This window comes from Bidens hawaiensis, unplaced genomic scaffold (genome assembly GCF_021521415.1).
Source record: "Bidens hawaiensis isolate Kalapana, Puna unplaced genomic scaffold, B.hawaiensis_p1.1 tig00004003_1, whole genome shotgun sequence".
NCBI lineage: Eukaryota > Viridiplantae > Streptophyta > Magnoliopsida > Asterales > Asteraceae > Bidens > Bidens hawaiensis.
In genome coordinates this window covers 1,959,794-1,975,817 of record NW_027491234.1, presented here as the reverse complement: position 1 = coordinate 1,975,817, position 16,024 = coordinate 1,959,794, and the positions used below count along the sequence as shown (strand labels likewise).

At 30.8% G+C, this 16,024-nt stretch overlaps 1 protein-coding gene and 1 pseudogene across 1 annotated transcript; both read left to right on the top strand.

Moving 5' to 3' along the window:
* The first annotated feature begins 5,660 nt into the window (after window positions 1-5,660).
* Window positions 5,661-6,779, top strand: LOC143624967 (deSI-like protein At4g17486). Its single transcript, XM_077095452.1, has 3 exons — window positions 5,661-5,821; window positions 6,306-6,593; window positions 6,694-6,779. The coding sequence occupies exons 1-3, from the start codon at window positions 5,692-5,694 to the stop codon at window positions 6,777-6,779; spliced, it is 504 nt and encodes a 167-aa protein (XP_076951567.1). The 5' UTR covers window positions 5,661-5,691.
* Window positions 6,780-8,364: 1,585 nt separating this feature from the next.
* Window positions 8,365-15,678, top strand: LOC143624966 (deSI-like protein At4g17486; annotated as a pseudogene).
* Window positions 15,679-16,024: the final 346 nt, after the last annotated feature.

Sequence of the window (16,024 nt, the reverse complement as noted above, 5' to 3'; positions counted from 1 at the left end):
AAGAAATTAAAGGTATGTAATAAAATTTATGCTATTTTTTAGAAATAAAACATACACTTCGACATAATTTACATGTAGTTTATCATAGTGCCCTACACTCCTCGCGTTGATTCACAACATTGACAAGTTTAAATTGTGTTGATTCTGTTTGTGTATGTATAAGAAGCAATCCTTCATCTTGGCTCTATTGGTGTGTTTTGAATCTTAACAGGGGGTTCATATGCTACAATGGCTGAATCCTAGGAAAGGGATTAAAGGTATGTAGTAAAATTTTGGTGTGTTTTAGAATCAAAGCAGCATATGAACTTACAAGGCATACACATCGATTAACTTAGCTATAGTTTACCATAGTGCCCTACACATAATAATTTGGTATATTTATTTTTTGTTTGTTAAAGATAGATATAATTTTGATAAAATATAAAGTGAAAACATTCCTCACAGTAGGTTCATGTGTTGTTTTACAAAGATTGAAAAAATGTAATCGTGCTATGTAGTAAGTAATATATGTTGTGAATGCTTAATTATTGAAGAACAGACATGTGGTGTAATGTAACTAGTTGATGCTACAGTACTCTTTCGAGGACATGGTTATGTTTATTTTGAATGTCTATACATTTATTTGTATGGTGAAGTTAGTAATATTGATGATTCGACCAGGTGTTTTCATCTTGTTAGATTGTGTAGTTATTAAAGTTGAGTAATAGGAGTTGGTGTAATTGCTTGAGCCCCTGTTTTAGGAGTAATATTTATGGTGTATGATTCGTACTTGAGTAACATATTACTGTATCCTTAGGATGCCATGTGCTAGTTCATTTACAAAGTCTATGCATGCGATATTTTTTGTGTAGTGAGTAGTAATAGAAGATTTGGGAGTTTTATATACGTTTCAACACATGCACAGGATATGCATTATGTGTAAGACTATAGATGTCATTACATTATGTACTTATTGGTGCTTACACCAAGCATTTAATAATTGACTGTGATTAATATTCGCCAGTCAAACTCGTAATTGCGTTCTTTCACTATGTCCAATAATAAAAGTTTATTATTATGTTCACTGTTAGTGGTTGTTGAGCATAGTGTATTGCACGTAACTAGTTAGTACAACTTTTGAGGGTGAAAGGATCGCGAAGAAAACAACGTTTTTCAGGTTTAGAAATGTTGCATCAAATCCAGTTAATGAATAAGACAAGAATATACATAAAGAAATGGTTCCTTTTTTAATCCATTATATTGTTCTTAAATTAGTGTTTCGTTATAAGTTGAGGGTGTTGCATAAATAAATATCAAAGGATTTGACAACAAAATAAAAAAAAAACCATAATATTGGATGTGCTGTATGTTGTGTAACAGGTAAAAGGAGCATGGATGTAACCTCTGGTTCTAGACGAATAAAAAATGGTATTTTGGTCATTTCATTTGTTTAAAAAAGTTTATGTAGATACTTGATAGTTTTAGGCATCATCAATATTTTTAATAACATTATATCATTCTTGTTTTGTATGTAATAGATGTTTAGAACATGGATACAACTAAAATAATGAGTGCAGGACAACACTCATAAAAAAAAAGAATAATGAAAGCTCTCATGAAGGAATGACGTTTTGGTTGATCAAGGCTTGTATAGTTATAATAAATGGTATTAGGTTTTGTTAGTCTTTAAACATTATTTTGTTTGGTTGAAACGTTGTGAGCTCATGATAGTTATGTATGATGTTTCCTACATGTATGTAAATTTGGTTTTTCTGACTTAATTATGTGCTTGGTTACTTTTGAAAGTATTAACTGAATGGTTAAGTTTGTTTATGAAATGAACATTTTTGTTATGTACATTGTTTGATGGTGCCCGATGTATTTTTTACGTCGTTTATTCTAAGCTTACTTTACATATAATGGGTATCTGTTTTGATGTTCCCGATTGAATAATTCTGATATGGTTGAATATATGCCTACGTTACTGGTAATTTGTAATAAGATTGATATATGTTAAAAAAAATAACAATTGTATCAATAGATGCCTGGTTTCTAGTCATAATAGTGACATTTGACTACATTATACAGTTGTGTTAAAAAAAGTTGACCGTATGTGTCAACATGGAAACTTGTATGATTTTTAGAATGAAAATTTTAGCGCTTTAAAGCTTGTTAACCTTTGGAATTCTTACGGGCAAGAATTCTTCGAGATTCTTGAGTTGTTTGTCACCTAAAAAATTTATAATCAAATATAAATGTGTTCGCACACGTCAGACTTGCATACCTGTAGACCTAAATACATACGAATATACAAACATAACTACATGCGTACATACATACAAAGATGCGAACATACACACCTACATACGTCCCTGTATAAAGGCATACAGACATAAGTAAGTTCGTAGTCATGTGCGTAAGTATGTACGTACCCTACATAATACATACTTAGCTAAATGCATACTTACATACGCCATCATATATGTATGCACAAACATACATACAGATCTACACAAATACGTACGTTCATACGTATGTATGTACACACAAACATACGAACCTGCATATTCCTAATTAACCTACAAACATACGTATGCCCCCACATATATATATGTACGTTTCTATGTACATGACAACATACATACACACATACGCACCCACATACATGTACATACGTACGTGCATTCCTACATACATAACTAAATACAGAGTTACGCACGTCATCATATGCGTACGAACAAGCGTACATATACGAACCTACACACATACGTACATACATACACATACGTATGTACCTACGCACATGACGACATACATACATGCCTACACAAATACATATGTACCTACAAATAAACCCATACAAACATACATATGTGAATGACGCATAAAAATTGTTAATGAAAAGCAGGAATTGGAATAGTAATGGTGCACAACTGTTAAAAATTTATATGGATGATTCGATTGTGAAAACCAACATAGAATACAAATACAGACATTAAGAACACATCGTAAAATTTGTAGAATATAGGATAAAATAAGCAACACATATTTATTCATCGGAAGTCGAATAGGATTCATGGTTTTCATCAGATTCTTCGACTTCATCGCTTTCATATGAATCTTCGGTTTCGTCGCTTTCTATAAGTTGTTTACCCCTCGATGCTGCCCTTTTCTTTCGCATTTGGTCCCTATCTTTTTCCCTTTCTTTTCAAAGTTGCTCCCTTTCTTTTTGCTTTCGCTCATTTTCTTTTAGAAGTTTCTCACGATTACGGGAGTCATTACCACGTTCATGTATATTACATTTTTTACAGAACCTCTTTGGTTTATGCCTTTCTTCTTCGCTTCCTCCCCAGTTAAAGAACTATACGTTATAAAAAACAGTCAAGCTACCTACATAGATTAACAAAAATAATTATCAGCCTCAACAAAAAGTTGTACACATCAGTAAACAAATACTAAACATTATAAAAAAGACGTGTAGCCCAAAACAGAAATGCCTACACAAAATTGTTACGATGGAAAAATGGATAAAAGAAAGTCTGATGGATGTTTAATATAATAAAATAAGCATTTCATCAAAATGTGAAACTTGCCTTCAAAATCGTTGATGTGCCGCGTGACTGAGAATGATGTATAGTTGATTCATTATCCATTACACCTATTTAGAAAATCAATATGAACAATGAATATCATGAGATCATCAAATCAACAAAACTATAAAAGGATAATAGTTTACTTGGTTTGTGGAAGATAAAGGGGGGAACAAGGAGGTGAGGTAAATGAATGAAGGGAAACCAAGAGTTTTATAACGATATTGATCCAATTATGGCTGTATTTTCAGTTAAACGTCTAAAACTTAATGAATTTGATCTTGCATTAAAAAAGAATAAATCTATGACATACCCAGATACTTAACTTAGACCAACTGGAATTCAATAAAAACCAACCATTAAATGTATCATAAAGCATATTAAATGTCTAGTAAGTCATAATCTCATATAAAAGTCACCATTAATTACTGGAATTATATCCTAAAAGTTATACTCAAGCCTAATCATAAAAAACTAAAATTGAGCAGATACACATATGAGTATAATCCTATTAGTCAAAAAAGAATGCTTAAAATTGAAGTTGAAAGGAATAGATTGAAACCTGAATTCACTGATAATGATTCGATGTGTCTTCTTGTGAGAATCGCGTGAATTCATCAAAATTGAAATCGATTTAGGGCATAATAAAATTACGCTGAACAGTCGATTACTGAATCTTGAAATTGAATTAGGCATTTTCGTTTCACAAATAATAAGGAATGAATATCGAACTAACGATTTTGTTTATAGAAATCTGGGATTGTGAGTGTCGGTGTTTTTTGTTCTTGAACGATTGATTTTGGTGATAAGCAGATAATATTTAGGAAAGAGTATAATATTTGAAACAGCCCAGCAATTAAAAGTTACCAAATATAATATTAGGATAGTTTACAAATATACCCTTATGTATAATTTAAAGGAAAAATAAAAAAAAAATATGATTGGTTGTAATTACTTCTCACACTAAGAATACTTCTGAAATAAACCTAATTCTATATATATATGTGTGAAAGAAAAACCTCGAAGAAAAACAATAACAAACCAAAAAAAAACATGAACACAAGAATTATTTTAATCTGTTTTGATAACCAACTAAAAGTATGAATATAAGAACAATTTATAAAAACATGTTTGAACATTTTTGTTATAAACGGAAAAAAAATATAAAAAATAGTAGAAATTATTTTTAACTCATTACTATATCTATGTTTTTATATAATTATTTTAATATAAATTATTTTAATCAATAAGAATTTTCTAATATAAATTGTTTTACTCAATAAGAATGAAAGTAAGAAAATCATAGGTTTATAAATTATAAGAAAAAACCTATTTTGGTAAATACTTTTCAAATCATCCATTTTGGTAAATATCTTTCCCTCCTCCCCCATTTTGATAAAAAAACTCAATATGAATTCCCTCCGGAACAAAATACCATAATTAGTAATTTTGGCCCTTAGTTAACTCATTAACCAAGCCCAATATTTATTTGACTTAAAACACATTTAACATTTTGTTTTAAAACAACGACCTATTAACTACGTCGAATATGCATGTAAACATAGAATAGAAAGAAAGTGAGAAATAGAGAAAGAGGAAAGTTCTTTTTTATTGAGATGATATGTCATACCAAATACAATAGCCAGTGTTTATAAGGCTAGAACTTAATACAAACTTAATTAAGTATGTAAGTTATGTATGTGAAAAGTCACCACATTATGGTTCATTCATAACACATTTGAATTTATATAATTCTTCCTTAATTAAAAAGAAAAGATAAACTAATTCCAAAAATAGAACTGTAGTTGTGACGTTAGTTTTCAAATATTTGAAAATGAGGAACAAAAACCGAATATCTTGGAAAAACATGACAACCCATCTGCCTCCGATTCTTTTGAAACAATAACACAGATTATGAAGGTAGATGATCCATCCTCTAGAGCCTTTGTTTGGGATTTTTTTTCTAGTTATTCAATTCCCATAAACCACAACACCAAACCCAATCCATCGATTTTAATTCCATAAATATTCGATCAATCAAATAGAAAAAAAGGGTGAATTTGATGATTTTTTTCATGGGTTTTATGTGAATTGTAAAGGGTATTTTTGGAATTATTGAAAGATGTTGTGTGGGATGATCCGCGAGAAAAAGAAGACAGGGACTCCGGTGTATATAAATGTGTATGATCTTATGCCTGTTAATCGCTACGCGTATTGGTTCGGTCTTGGATTCTATCACTCTGGTGTTCAAGGTTTGATCTTTGCTATTTTCCTTATCAGTTAACCTGTCTTAAAGCTTTTTGAATCGTTGAATTGCACAACCCGAAGGTGATTTATATTTTTACGCATGGCAAAAAATCGACCATAATCCCACACACTAAAATCATGTAACATGAACTAAATCTGTTTAAACCATTTATTTAAAATCAAGTTGTAAGCGTGTTAATCAGGTTGGTGGGTAGTAAAAAATTGGTTAAATGGGCCATAAATCTGTTAGTGGGCTGATCTTTTAAATTATACATGTTGGCAGATTGACCTGTTTAACTAAACGGGCTAAACAGGTCAACCCAAAAACGACTCGTTTAATTAAACAAGTCAATTTGAACATGACTCATTTTTCAACGGGTTATATATGCCAACCTAGAACCTGATATTATGATTTGAAGGCCAACAAATATGGGTTCGATGATACTTTATACTTGTTTACACGTTAATTAACTTTTCGTATTTGGTCAGTTTATGGGGTCGAGTATGCATTTGGGGGTAGTGACAGTTCAAAACCCGGGATTGTTAAACTGGAACCAAGAAATTTTCAAGGTTTACATGTAAGAAAATCCATTTTAATAGGGAGAACAGAATTGAGTGAAAAAGAATGTCAAGAGTTCATAAGAAAGGTGGCAAAAGAGTATCCTGGGAATAGTTACAACATCATTTATAGGAACTGCAATCATTTCGCAAACGATACATGTCGAAGGTTGACCAAAAAGTCAATCCCAGGTTGGGTCAACCGACTCGCTCGACTCAGTAAGATAATCTTAATCAAGAAATCTTGAGTAACTTTTTACCACTTTTTATACCGCTATTTGAATGCTATTGACGTTTTCTTTGTTTTGCGATTTTGTAGATTTTCTTTACTCTTGTCTTCTTCCCGATGGTTGGAACGAAATACCGCCTAGACCAGCAGTTGCTGCAGCTAGACATAACAAGTAGAAACATTTTCAACACTAAGCTCTAAACCTTAAACTTTGTCTCAACGCCCACAATCACCATTTTTTGCTAGATCGGTCATTGTATACGTGAAGTGAAATAAATTATGGCATGTTAATGGCTTACGTTGATGTTCGTAGGAACGGAATGTGATGGGTTACAACTGTGAATATTTATCATTTGTAAAGAAATGAGATATACCTAAATATTTTGGTGTTTTACGTGACTAGAAAAGTGTTACATGTATCTATTTTTGTGATTAGTTATGATGTTAACAATATATTGCCATAGTTTATGAAACAGGAAAGAGAATATTCTTCAAGAAAATAGGCTCACAGTAAACTACTTTTTGCTTTTAAGACAACGTGCAATGATAACTAAGCACAAAAAGGGGTTGTGGACACATGGCGTCCCAGTTAGCAATGATTAATTTTGCAAAATGTGGTGGAGTGGTAAAATGACTCGTAACCCCCTTTCAATCATTACACAATTATTAGTTTTTTAATTTTCTAATATAAATTAAAATTGAAAAAGCATTGATTGGATAGCGGATAGCCTTCCCCCCCACCCCACTTTCGTGGTCTACACAACGAACCAAGCCAAAACGAACATGAAAACAGGGGGGGGGGGGGGGGGGGTTGTGCTCTTCGTTGTGGTCTCGTTTTGAAAGGAAAACGCTGCCACTACGTGTGGTCTAATGTGTATGCCTTGTCAATACATTAAAGTTTTTTAATTAGTTTTAAATATATGATAAAACAACATAGTTCAATCATGTTTATTTACTTTGCTATAACAAATTAGTCATTGTTATTAAATAACTAACTTTAGTTAGTACTGCTGCAAAACACAAATTAATAGCATACACAAACTTGGCTGGAGTTTGCACCAAACCACTATAAGCTGCAAATTAATTTCAATCAAGATGTAACGCATGGCCCGACCGAGTTATATCATTCACTTAACAGCCGAGTTATATCATTCGCTTAACTAAAATTTCATTCACTTAACTAAAATTGTAAAAATATTGTAGCAATATATAAGACTTCGTATACGTCATCAAAATGTAGATATAATACATACTTTTGTTGGGTTTATGGAGGCTTAATTAGGCCCGGTTTAGAAGATATTTCAATGGCAGATTAATTAAATTAAAGACTAGTTGACAGGTCTGGCCCGTTTTATTTAACTATAGCCCGATATTAGTTTTCTTGGTGCATTTAGCAATATATAAGACTTCGTATACGTCATTAAAATGTAGATATAATACATACTTTTGTTAGGTTTGTGGAGGCTTAATTAGGTCCGGTTTAGAAGATATTTCAATGGCAGATTAATTAAATTAAAGACTAGTTGACAGGTCTGGCCCGTTTTATTTAACTATAGCCCGATATTAGTTTTCTTGGTGCACAAGTAGAAACCCCTAATCTTGTATTTATTTATATCTAACCTTTTGTAATTCCTCACGAGTAAGACAGCAAACAATAATGAAAATATCTTTGTTGCAGCACGTGGATGTAGGCAAGCCTACCTAGCCACGTAAATCTCACGTGTTCATCTTCGTTTATTTTTTCTTTTACAGTATTGAAAGATGTTGTGTGGGATGATTCACAAGAAAAAGAAGTCAGGGACTCTGGTGTATATAAACTTGTATGATCTTAAGCCAATTAATCAATACTCGTATTGGTTCGGTCTTGGATTCTATCACTCTGGTGTTGAAGGTTTGATTTTTCATTTTTCTTTTTACTATTTTTTGTTTTAAATATTTGTTGTATTGTTGGTTGGAGTTGCTAATATTATGCAGAGTTGATGTTCACGTTTAAGGTTTATAATCTTTGATAATGTTAGTATTATAACAATTTAATTCTCGTTCATTTTGATGGTTAAAATGTTAAACCAACTAGTTTGACACTCTAAAAGTCAAATGTTGACTTTCTTTTGACATAGAATGATCAGTTAACAGTTAACTTGTCATAAATGGGTTTTAGGTCGGTCTGTTTAATTGAATATGTTGGCGGGTCGATCCGTCTAACTATACAAGTTAAACAGGTCAACACAATCATGACCCGTTTAATTAAACATGTAAAACTGAACACAACCTGTTTTTATGGGCTAGATATGTCAACCAAAAATCTAATTATATATGGACAGTAATTTGGTTGTCATGATACGCCTTTACAAATTTATAACTTTTTAATTTTGGCCAGTTTACGGGATTGTTAAACTAGAACCAACACATTTTCAAGGTTTACATGCAAGAAAATCGATTTTAATAGGAAGAAAATAATTGAGTGAAAAAGAATGTCAAAGAATTCATTAAAAAGATGGCAAAAGAGTATCCTGGGAGTAGTTACAATATCAATTATAGGAACTGCAATCACTTCGGGAACGATGCGTGTCGAAGGTTGACCAAAAAGTCAATCCCTGGTTGAGTTAACTGACTCGCTCGACTCAGTAAGAATCACGAACTTCGGCATTTTCCTTTGTGATTTTGTAAACTCTTACTGTTGATTAGTTCTTCACGTATGTAATAAAAAACATGAATGTTATGATAAACCCATAAGTAAAACATATCTGTTACAGTAGGGGAAGTAGTAACCGTTCGAAGAAGGATGTAGACGACATGATTGTCAGCTTGATCGAGTTCCCCTTTAGGATGTATATTAGTGATGGGGATTAGGGTTCTTGAGGAAACCGAATTATGAAGAGATATAGGGGTCACGAATTACTTAATGTGAGAGTTATGTTTTTCTTATGATGTTAATTAATCTCTTCCATGTATTTATATACACCCAAGGGGAAACCCTTGATTAGCAAGTAATGGTAATATGGTCCATCAACAGTTACCTAGCTAATATAATAATAAGGTATAATTTAATTATTTTGATCTATTATTATATAAATGATAATGATGGCCATACATAAATATATATATATATATCCATATATTTATTCTTACATTCTCCCACTTGGCCGAATAATCATTTATTATGAGTGTTAGATTAGTCTGCAGATTTTAACACTCATTTTAGCTTTAAACTCAAACTGGAGCAGAGAAATACAATCATTGAATTGAACATCAGCTCAAGACCCCCATTAATCATACTGCAGTCCTTGTTTAAAACCTAAGTAGTTATGATCAAAATTTTCAAGTAAGCCCTTTAGAATATTTGATTTGTATACTAATTTGTCTATATGTCATTAGGCATGCAGAACATATTAAGAGACATACAAAATCAAAACTGGCGAGGAAAATTAATAATTAGTCAATTAAAATTAGTCATTATTATAACGATATACTATTATACATGGTCATAAATAATCCCGTCTTTATTATAAGCGCTTTCATAAGACTTACGGGTAATAGACCTTTAGTTATAGGATCCTTAAGCATATCATAAATGTATTCGATATGAGAATTTTTCGTTCATAAACGAATAATTTATTTCATATCGAAATTTAATGCATCACCTCTTGAACTGTTACTGTTTGAGAAAACATGGTAGCTGACTTTATCACAATAAGTCTTCAATATATAATTTATATGGAGTTAATAAACTTATGAGTCCAATGATAAATTTCAACAACATTTATTGACAATTGCGTTGAGATTTAATCAACATATTATGTCGTTAAAATTTAGATTGTTGTTATCAGTTCATTATGGCTCCTCCATAAGATAGATTATCTTCTGACATAAGAATATATCCCGAAAATTACATTTTCTTATTTTTGAATATGACGAAGTTTATAGTAATCAACCGGCTTGAATTCTCACTTATTCTCTTAAATTATAGTCTCTCGTTTCCTTTAAAGATATTTCAATACTCTTTTAGATGCTTCGCGTTAATCTAGACATATCTAGTGTGTTGCAATTTGAGTAATATCTGAACGAGTATAGACTTGTACCTATATAAGGCTTCTACTTAATGAAGCACAAGGAAATAATCTCAGTGATCCTATTATCCTCTAAAGGAGAGCGTTATTGCGTGTTACATGTACAAGGACCCTTTTAAGTTAATGCTTATAGAACAAAAATAATGTCCTTTCGAGTCTATCTCAGTATGTTATGATATTTATCACGTAAGAGATTTATCATATCAAAGTATGTACAAACAATACTTAGACTTATGTAACATATGTTTGTCAAAAGAATGTCATCTATATAAGGACAAGTTTGTTTTTAGTTGCTCCCACTTATTTTGAGGTAGGTACATTGATCCATTTAGTTGTTGATGAAAATTATTGTATAAATGTTTCATCACATTTCTAATGTTTGCATTAACCCATAAATGGAATATATTGACTTACAGACTAAGTGTTCTTTGACCTTCAGTTTAGAACTTCAAGTTGCTTTATGAACATGTAAATATGCAAGCCAGTTGTTAGGAAAAGTTGTTTAAATGTTCATGTAATGTAGCTATTAAATATTATAAGCTACTTGAACAACAATGATGATCCTCAAAGAAATCTTTTGTAATATGGGAAAGATTCTTTGATGATTTATTCCCTCTTGAATATAACCTTTAATAATCAATCATGCTTCTTAGTGCCTTACGTTTGTCTTAGGATTTAGTTTAGTTATGAACGCTCTTAGGTGATTCAACCAAATCCCAAACGTTATTCTGACTTATAGAATTTAATTTAGATTGCTAATGATAGTTTTATTTCATTTAGAAGATTGATTGATATTAATGGTTTAATTAGAAGATGTAGGATCAGTAAACTTTTCATCATCCATTTCAACTTTAGTTAAGGAGGTTATATAATCATCAAAGTTAGTAGGTTTTTAAAACCTAGATGACCTCCTGAGTTAATTATTTGGTTTATTAGAAGTTTCGGTTTTTATGGATTAGCTCTTGTTTAGGTTGCTATCATTTTCAGGATTCTAAGTGTATAAGAGTTGGTGCAGTATAGTGTACAAGAGGTGTAATCGGAGTTAAATTTGGAGTAAAATTTAATGACTCTTTCCCCCCCCCCCCCCCCCCCGCCTCTTGTACTTATGATAAGTCATTTTAAGGACTTTTACTGCTCCCACTGACCTTAGAAACCTTTAGGAAATTGGCATGCTTAGGGTCAATATTTAAATACCAGTAGATTCTAATGGAGAAACTAGTCATTGTAGTTTCTCTTATTTTGAGGATTACTTTAGTTATGATAAGAAATCTGATTATGCCCATATTTAAGTACCAATGAAACTTTTGTAAGAGTATTGTTGAATTCTAAGGAAATAAGTTATGATAAAACAATTTTGTGTTGGAGCAATATCTTATACAAGAGGTGTAATTGAGTTAATATCAATTTTTCACCCCCACATCTTGCAAATCTTACAAGTTATGATTAAGATACTTAATGCTCCCACTGATCTTCGAATCTCTTTGAAAGCTACAAGAGAAGTTTCAATGATGTACGTGACGTAGGAACATTTCATTAATATACTAGACTTGGTTTGATTTCCTTAACGTCGATATGAAACTTAGGGACATATTTAGAAGAAAGCATGTTAGTTATATATGAATGGATCTCTTTAAGACCGTGGACCATAGAAGTCAGATTAGATACAAGTAAATAGTCGTAAAATTATAACTTATGTCTGAATATTCCATTTGAAATAAGTTCCATTAATGTCAGTGAAATATAACTTTGGGTGGACCCATACTTATTCCTTAAGCCTAGTGATTTTTATGGCATCCAACACATGATTTTAAAATCACTTAGAATGAGATATATGAAAAATCATCCTCATCAACCATGTCATGATTTCTCATGAAGTTTTGATTTTAATGGATGGCATTTATAGGTCTCATTTGTCTTTTGTTAAAAAAATTGATAACAAGAGTTGTGAAAGTATATAGTATCATCTAGTTCTATCTTATAAATGTTTCTATCCAGATATTGATAACAAGTAAGATGAGAATTTAATGTAAGAGTGACTTTATGTTGGCTATGCAAACCTCACAACTGTCATAACGCAGCTTAAGTATTGATACTAAATTCTGATTAAACACCAGAATTTATAAGGTATCCTAAAGCATAACTAGAACAGTTTATTATGGTTTATGATAACTTGAACATTTAATTTTTTTTACCAACACTCATGTTAGTTATTTGTTGATTTTTGGTAAGAAAACATATAAAGAACTAGAATCAACCTATTATGTGTTAATTGGAATATAGAATTAGTAGACTTAAATATCATGAATATATAACTATTGATTTTAGCTAAAAGTTCTTTTAAATTATGGAAAATCACGTTGCTTATGTCTAGTATAATGACATATATTTGCAGTGAGCCTTCTCTTTAAAGAACTTAAAACTAGAAGTTATACTTGTATTTGTCTATGAACCTTAGAATTATCCTCTTTTAGGTTTTAGTGGTAGTGAGTGGAATAACATCTTATTTTCCAGTACTAGATATTTCTTTTCTTGTACATATGTTGCTGATCAACACACTCATTTTCCTTTGGTACTTCTGAGTGTTATAGTTGATTCTTAAGGCATCAAATTATACTATTGAAAAATTTAGTGTATAATGTACTAGAAAAATTATACTTATTTTCATGTGTAAGCCCTTAATTTTATGGGTCATGTAATGATATTGTACATTATGATGTATTCAATAATGCCATTTAACCTTATAGTTAGAATTTAGAAGAAATGCATGCATCTTAGGAGTTTTTTTGATTATTTTCTAGATATTAGATTAGTTTTAGAGAAAACTAAATCTAGAATAACTCTATTTGATAGCATGAGTTTATTAATTATCATAAGAGACATTATGTTTGACTCATCTCATTTATCATGCTCTAGGTTTCTTCTTTATTACTATTATAAGAAGAAGCAATTGGATGGTCATGTCTTGAGGAATAATAAAAAATGAGAAGAGCTAAAAATTAATGAAACTCTTTATGAAGCAAACATATTGGGTTTGAAATTAGAGTGGATGATTTGAATGAGAGTAATTTCTAGGAAGAAAATTATAGTAAGTAATGTAATGGGATATTAAAGTAAGATAGATTAATTTAAATGATCATTAGATTAATGAAGGATCATTAATTGTGAGGATCATTATATTTTATTGAAGATGTGATATGTCTATTATTAACATCAAACTAATAGACAACTTAAATTAAAGTTCTACTTAAATAAAAAATAAATCACCTTTGGGCAGAATTAAAATTTATTTAAGTATATGTGCAAAACAATTGTAATACATCACCTTTGGACAGAAGTGAGACAACCATTTTAATTATGCACGAGTTAGTTTTGCTTTATTTAAATGTAACTCATCACCTTTGGACAGAAGCGATATATTTAAATCATGTTAAGCAAAACTAACATGGCTTGTATTAAGACTTGAATGATATGTTCGATGTAATGCATCATCTTTGGGCAGAAGTTTACATCAACAATTTATTCAAGTTTAAGCCTTTCTATGTTTTGTAAAATTAATCAATATACTTTTATATTTTAAGTGTCTTACAAAACATTTTTCGTGTTTTCGGTTTTATGAGATCTCGGAAATTATGAGTTCTCTGTTAACACTTGAGTTTTCGGTTTTTATTGTGTTTTCGGTTTTATGATATCTCAGAAATTATGAGTTCTCTGTTAACACATGAGTTTTCGGTTTTTATTGTGTTTTCGGTTTTATGAGATCTCGGAAATTATGAGTTCTCTGTTAACACATGAGTTTTCGGTTTTATTGTGTTTTCGGTTTTATGAGATCTCGGAAATTATGAGTTCTCTGTTAACACATGAGTTTTCGGTTTATTTGGGTTTTTGGTTTTAATGAGATATCAGAAATTATGAGTTCTCGGTTTTAACCAAGATTTCAGTGGTACCCAAATCAAAATTATTTAGGGTAAACATATTTTGGTTCAAATTCTTTAGAGATTAATTTTATCTTCAAGATTTCGTTTTAATTTTGAAATTTATAGATTCCATAATTATTCAAAATTTAAAATCTTTGAAGATTTATTTATTTAATTATTTTAAGAAAAACACAATCATAATCCAAATTTTAACCAAAATATGTAATATTTTTTGAAAAACTCATTATGAACACGAAGAATACCACCGAAAAACCATACAGTTTTTAATAGGTTTTTAATGTGAAATTGGTTATAACATTGTTTTTAAACAGTTTATATATAACCAGATTTCAATAAGTTATAAGAATTTAATGACAATAAAATAAGAAAACAGAATTCGGGTTTATCAGATTTTAGTTTCATGTTTTCCGGTTTAGATCCAGATTTAGGGAAAACATAAAGAACTGATTAATCAACCTGGCTCTGATACCACATGTTGATCAGTTCTTCACGTATGTAATAAAAAACATGAATGTTATGATAAACCCATAAGTAAAACATACTTGTTACAGTAGGGGAAGTAGTAACCGTCCGAAGAAGGATGTAGACGACATGATTGTCAGCTTGGTCGAGTTCCCCTTTAGGATGTATATTAGTGATGGGGATTAGGGTTCTTGAGGAAACCGAATTATGAAGAGATATAGGGGTCACGAATTACTTAATGTGAGAGTTAGGTTTTTCTTATGATGTTAATTAATCTCTTCCATGTATTTATATGCACCCAAAGGGAAACCCTTGATTAGCAAATAATGGTAATATGGTCCATTAACAATTACCTAGCTAATATAATAATAAGGTATAATTTAATTATTTTGATCTATTATTATATAAATGATAATGATGGCCATACATAAATATATATATCCATATATTTATTCTTACACTTACAACTTTTTATTCCGCTATTTGACTATTATTGAAGTTTTTTTCTTCTTAGTGATTTTGTAGATTTTCTTTACTCTTGTCTTCTTTCGGATGGTTGGAACGAAATACCGCCTGAACCAACAGTTGTTGCAGCTAGACATAACAAGTAGAAACATGTTGCATTAACGAACAACCCAGTTTCCTGTCAACCGATTAGATGATCAAATGAAATTGTTATTTTAGATATAATTTTATCATTACTTATTTCCTTGTTTACTGTAAATCAATTCTTACTTTGTGGCATTGTATTTGTATTTGTATTATATACTTGTATTGTAAATGAAAAACACATTCAGTTGCATATCTTTATATTTTGACGCCTAAGCCAGCCATAAACCCTTAAACTTTGTCTCAACTCCCACAACCACCATGTTTTTTCAAATCGGTCTTTGTATACATGAAAGAAACCTCGAAGTGAAATAAAATATGGCTTACGTTGATGTTCGTAGGTACAGG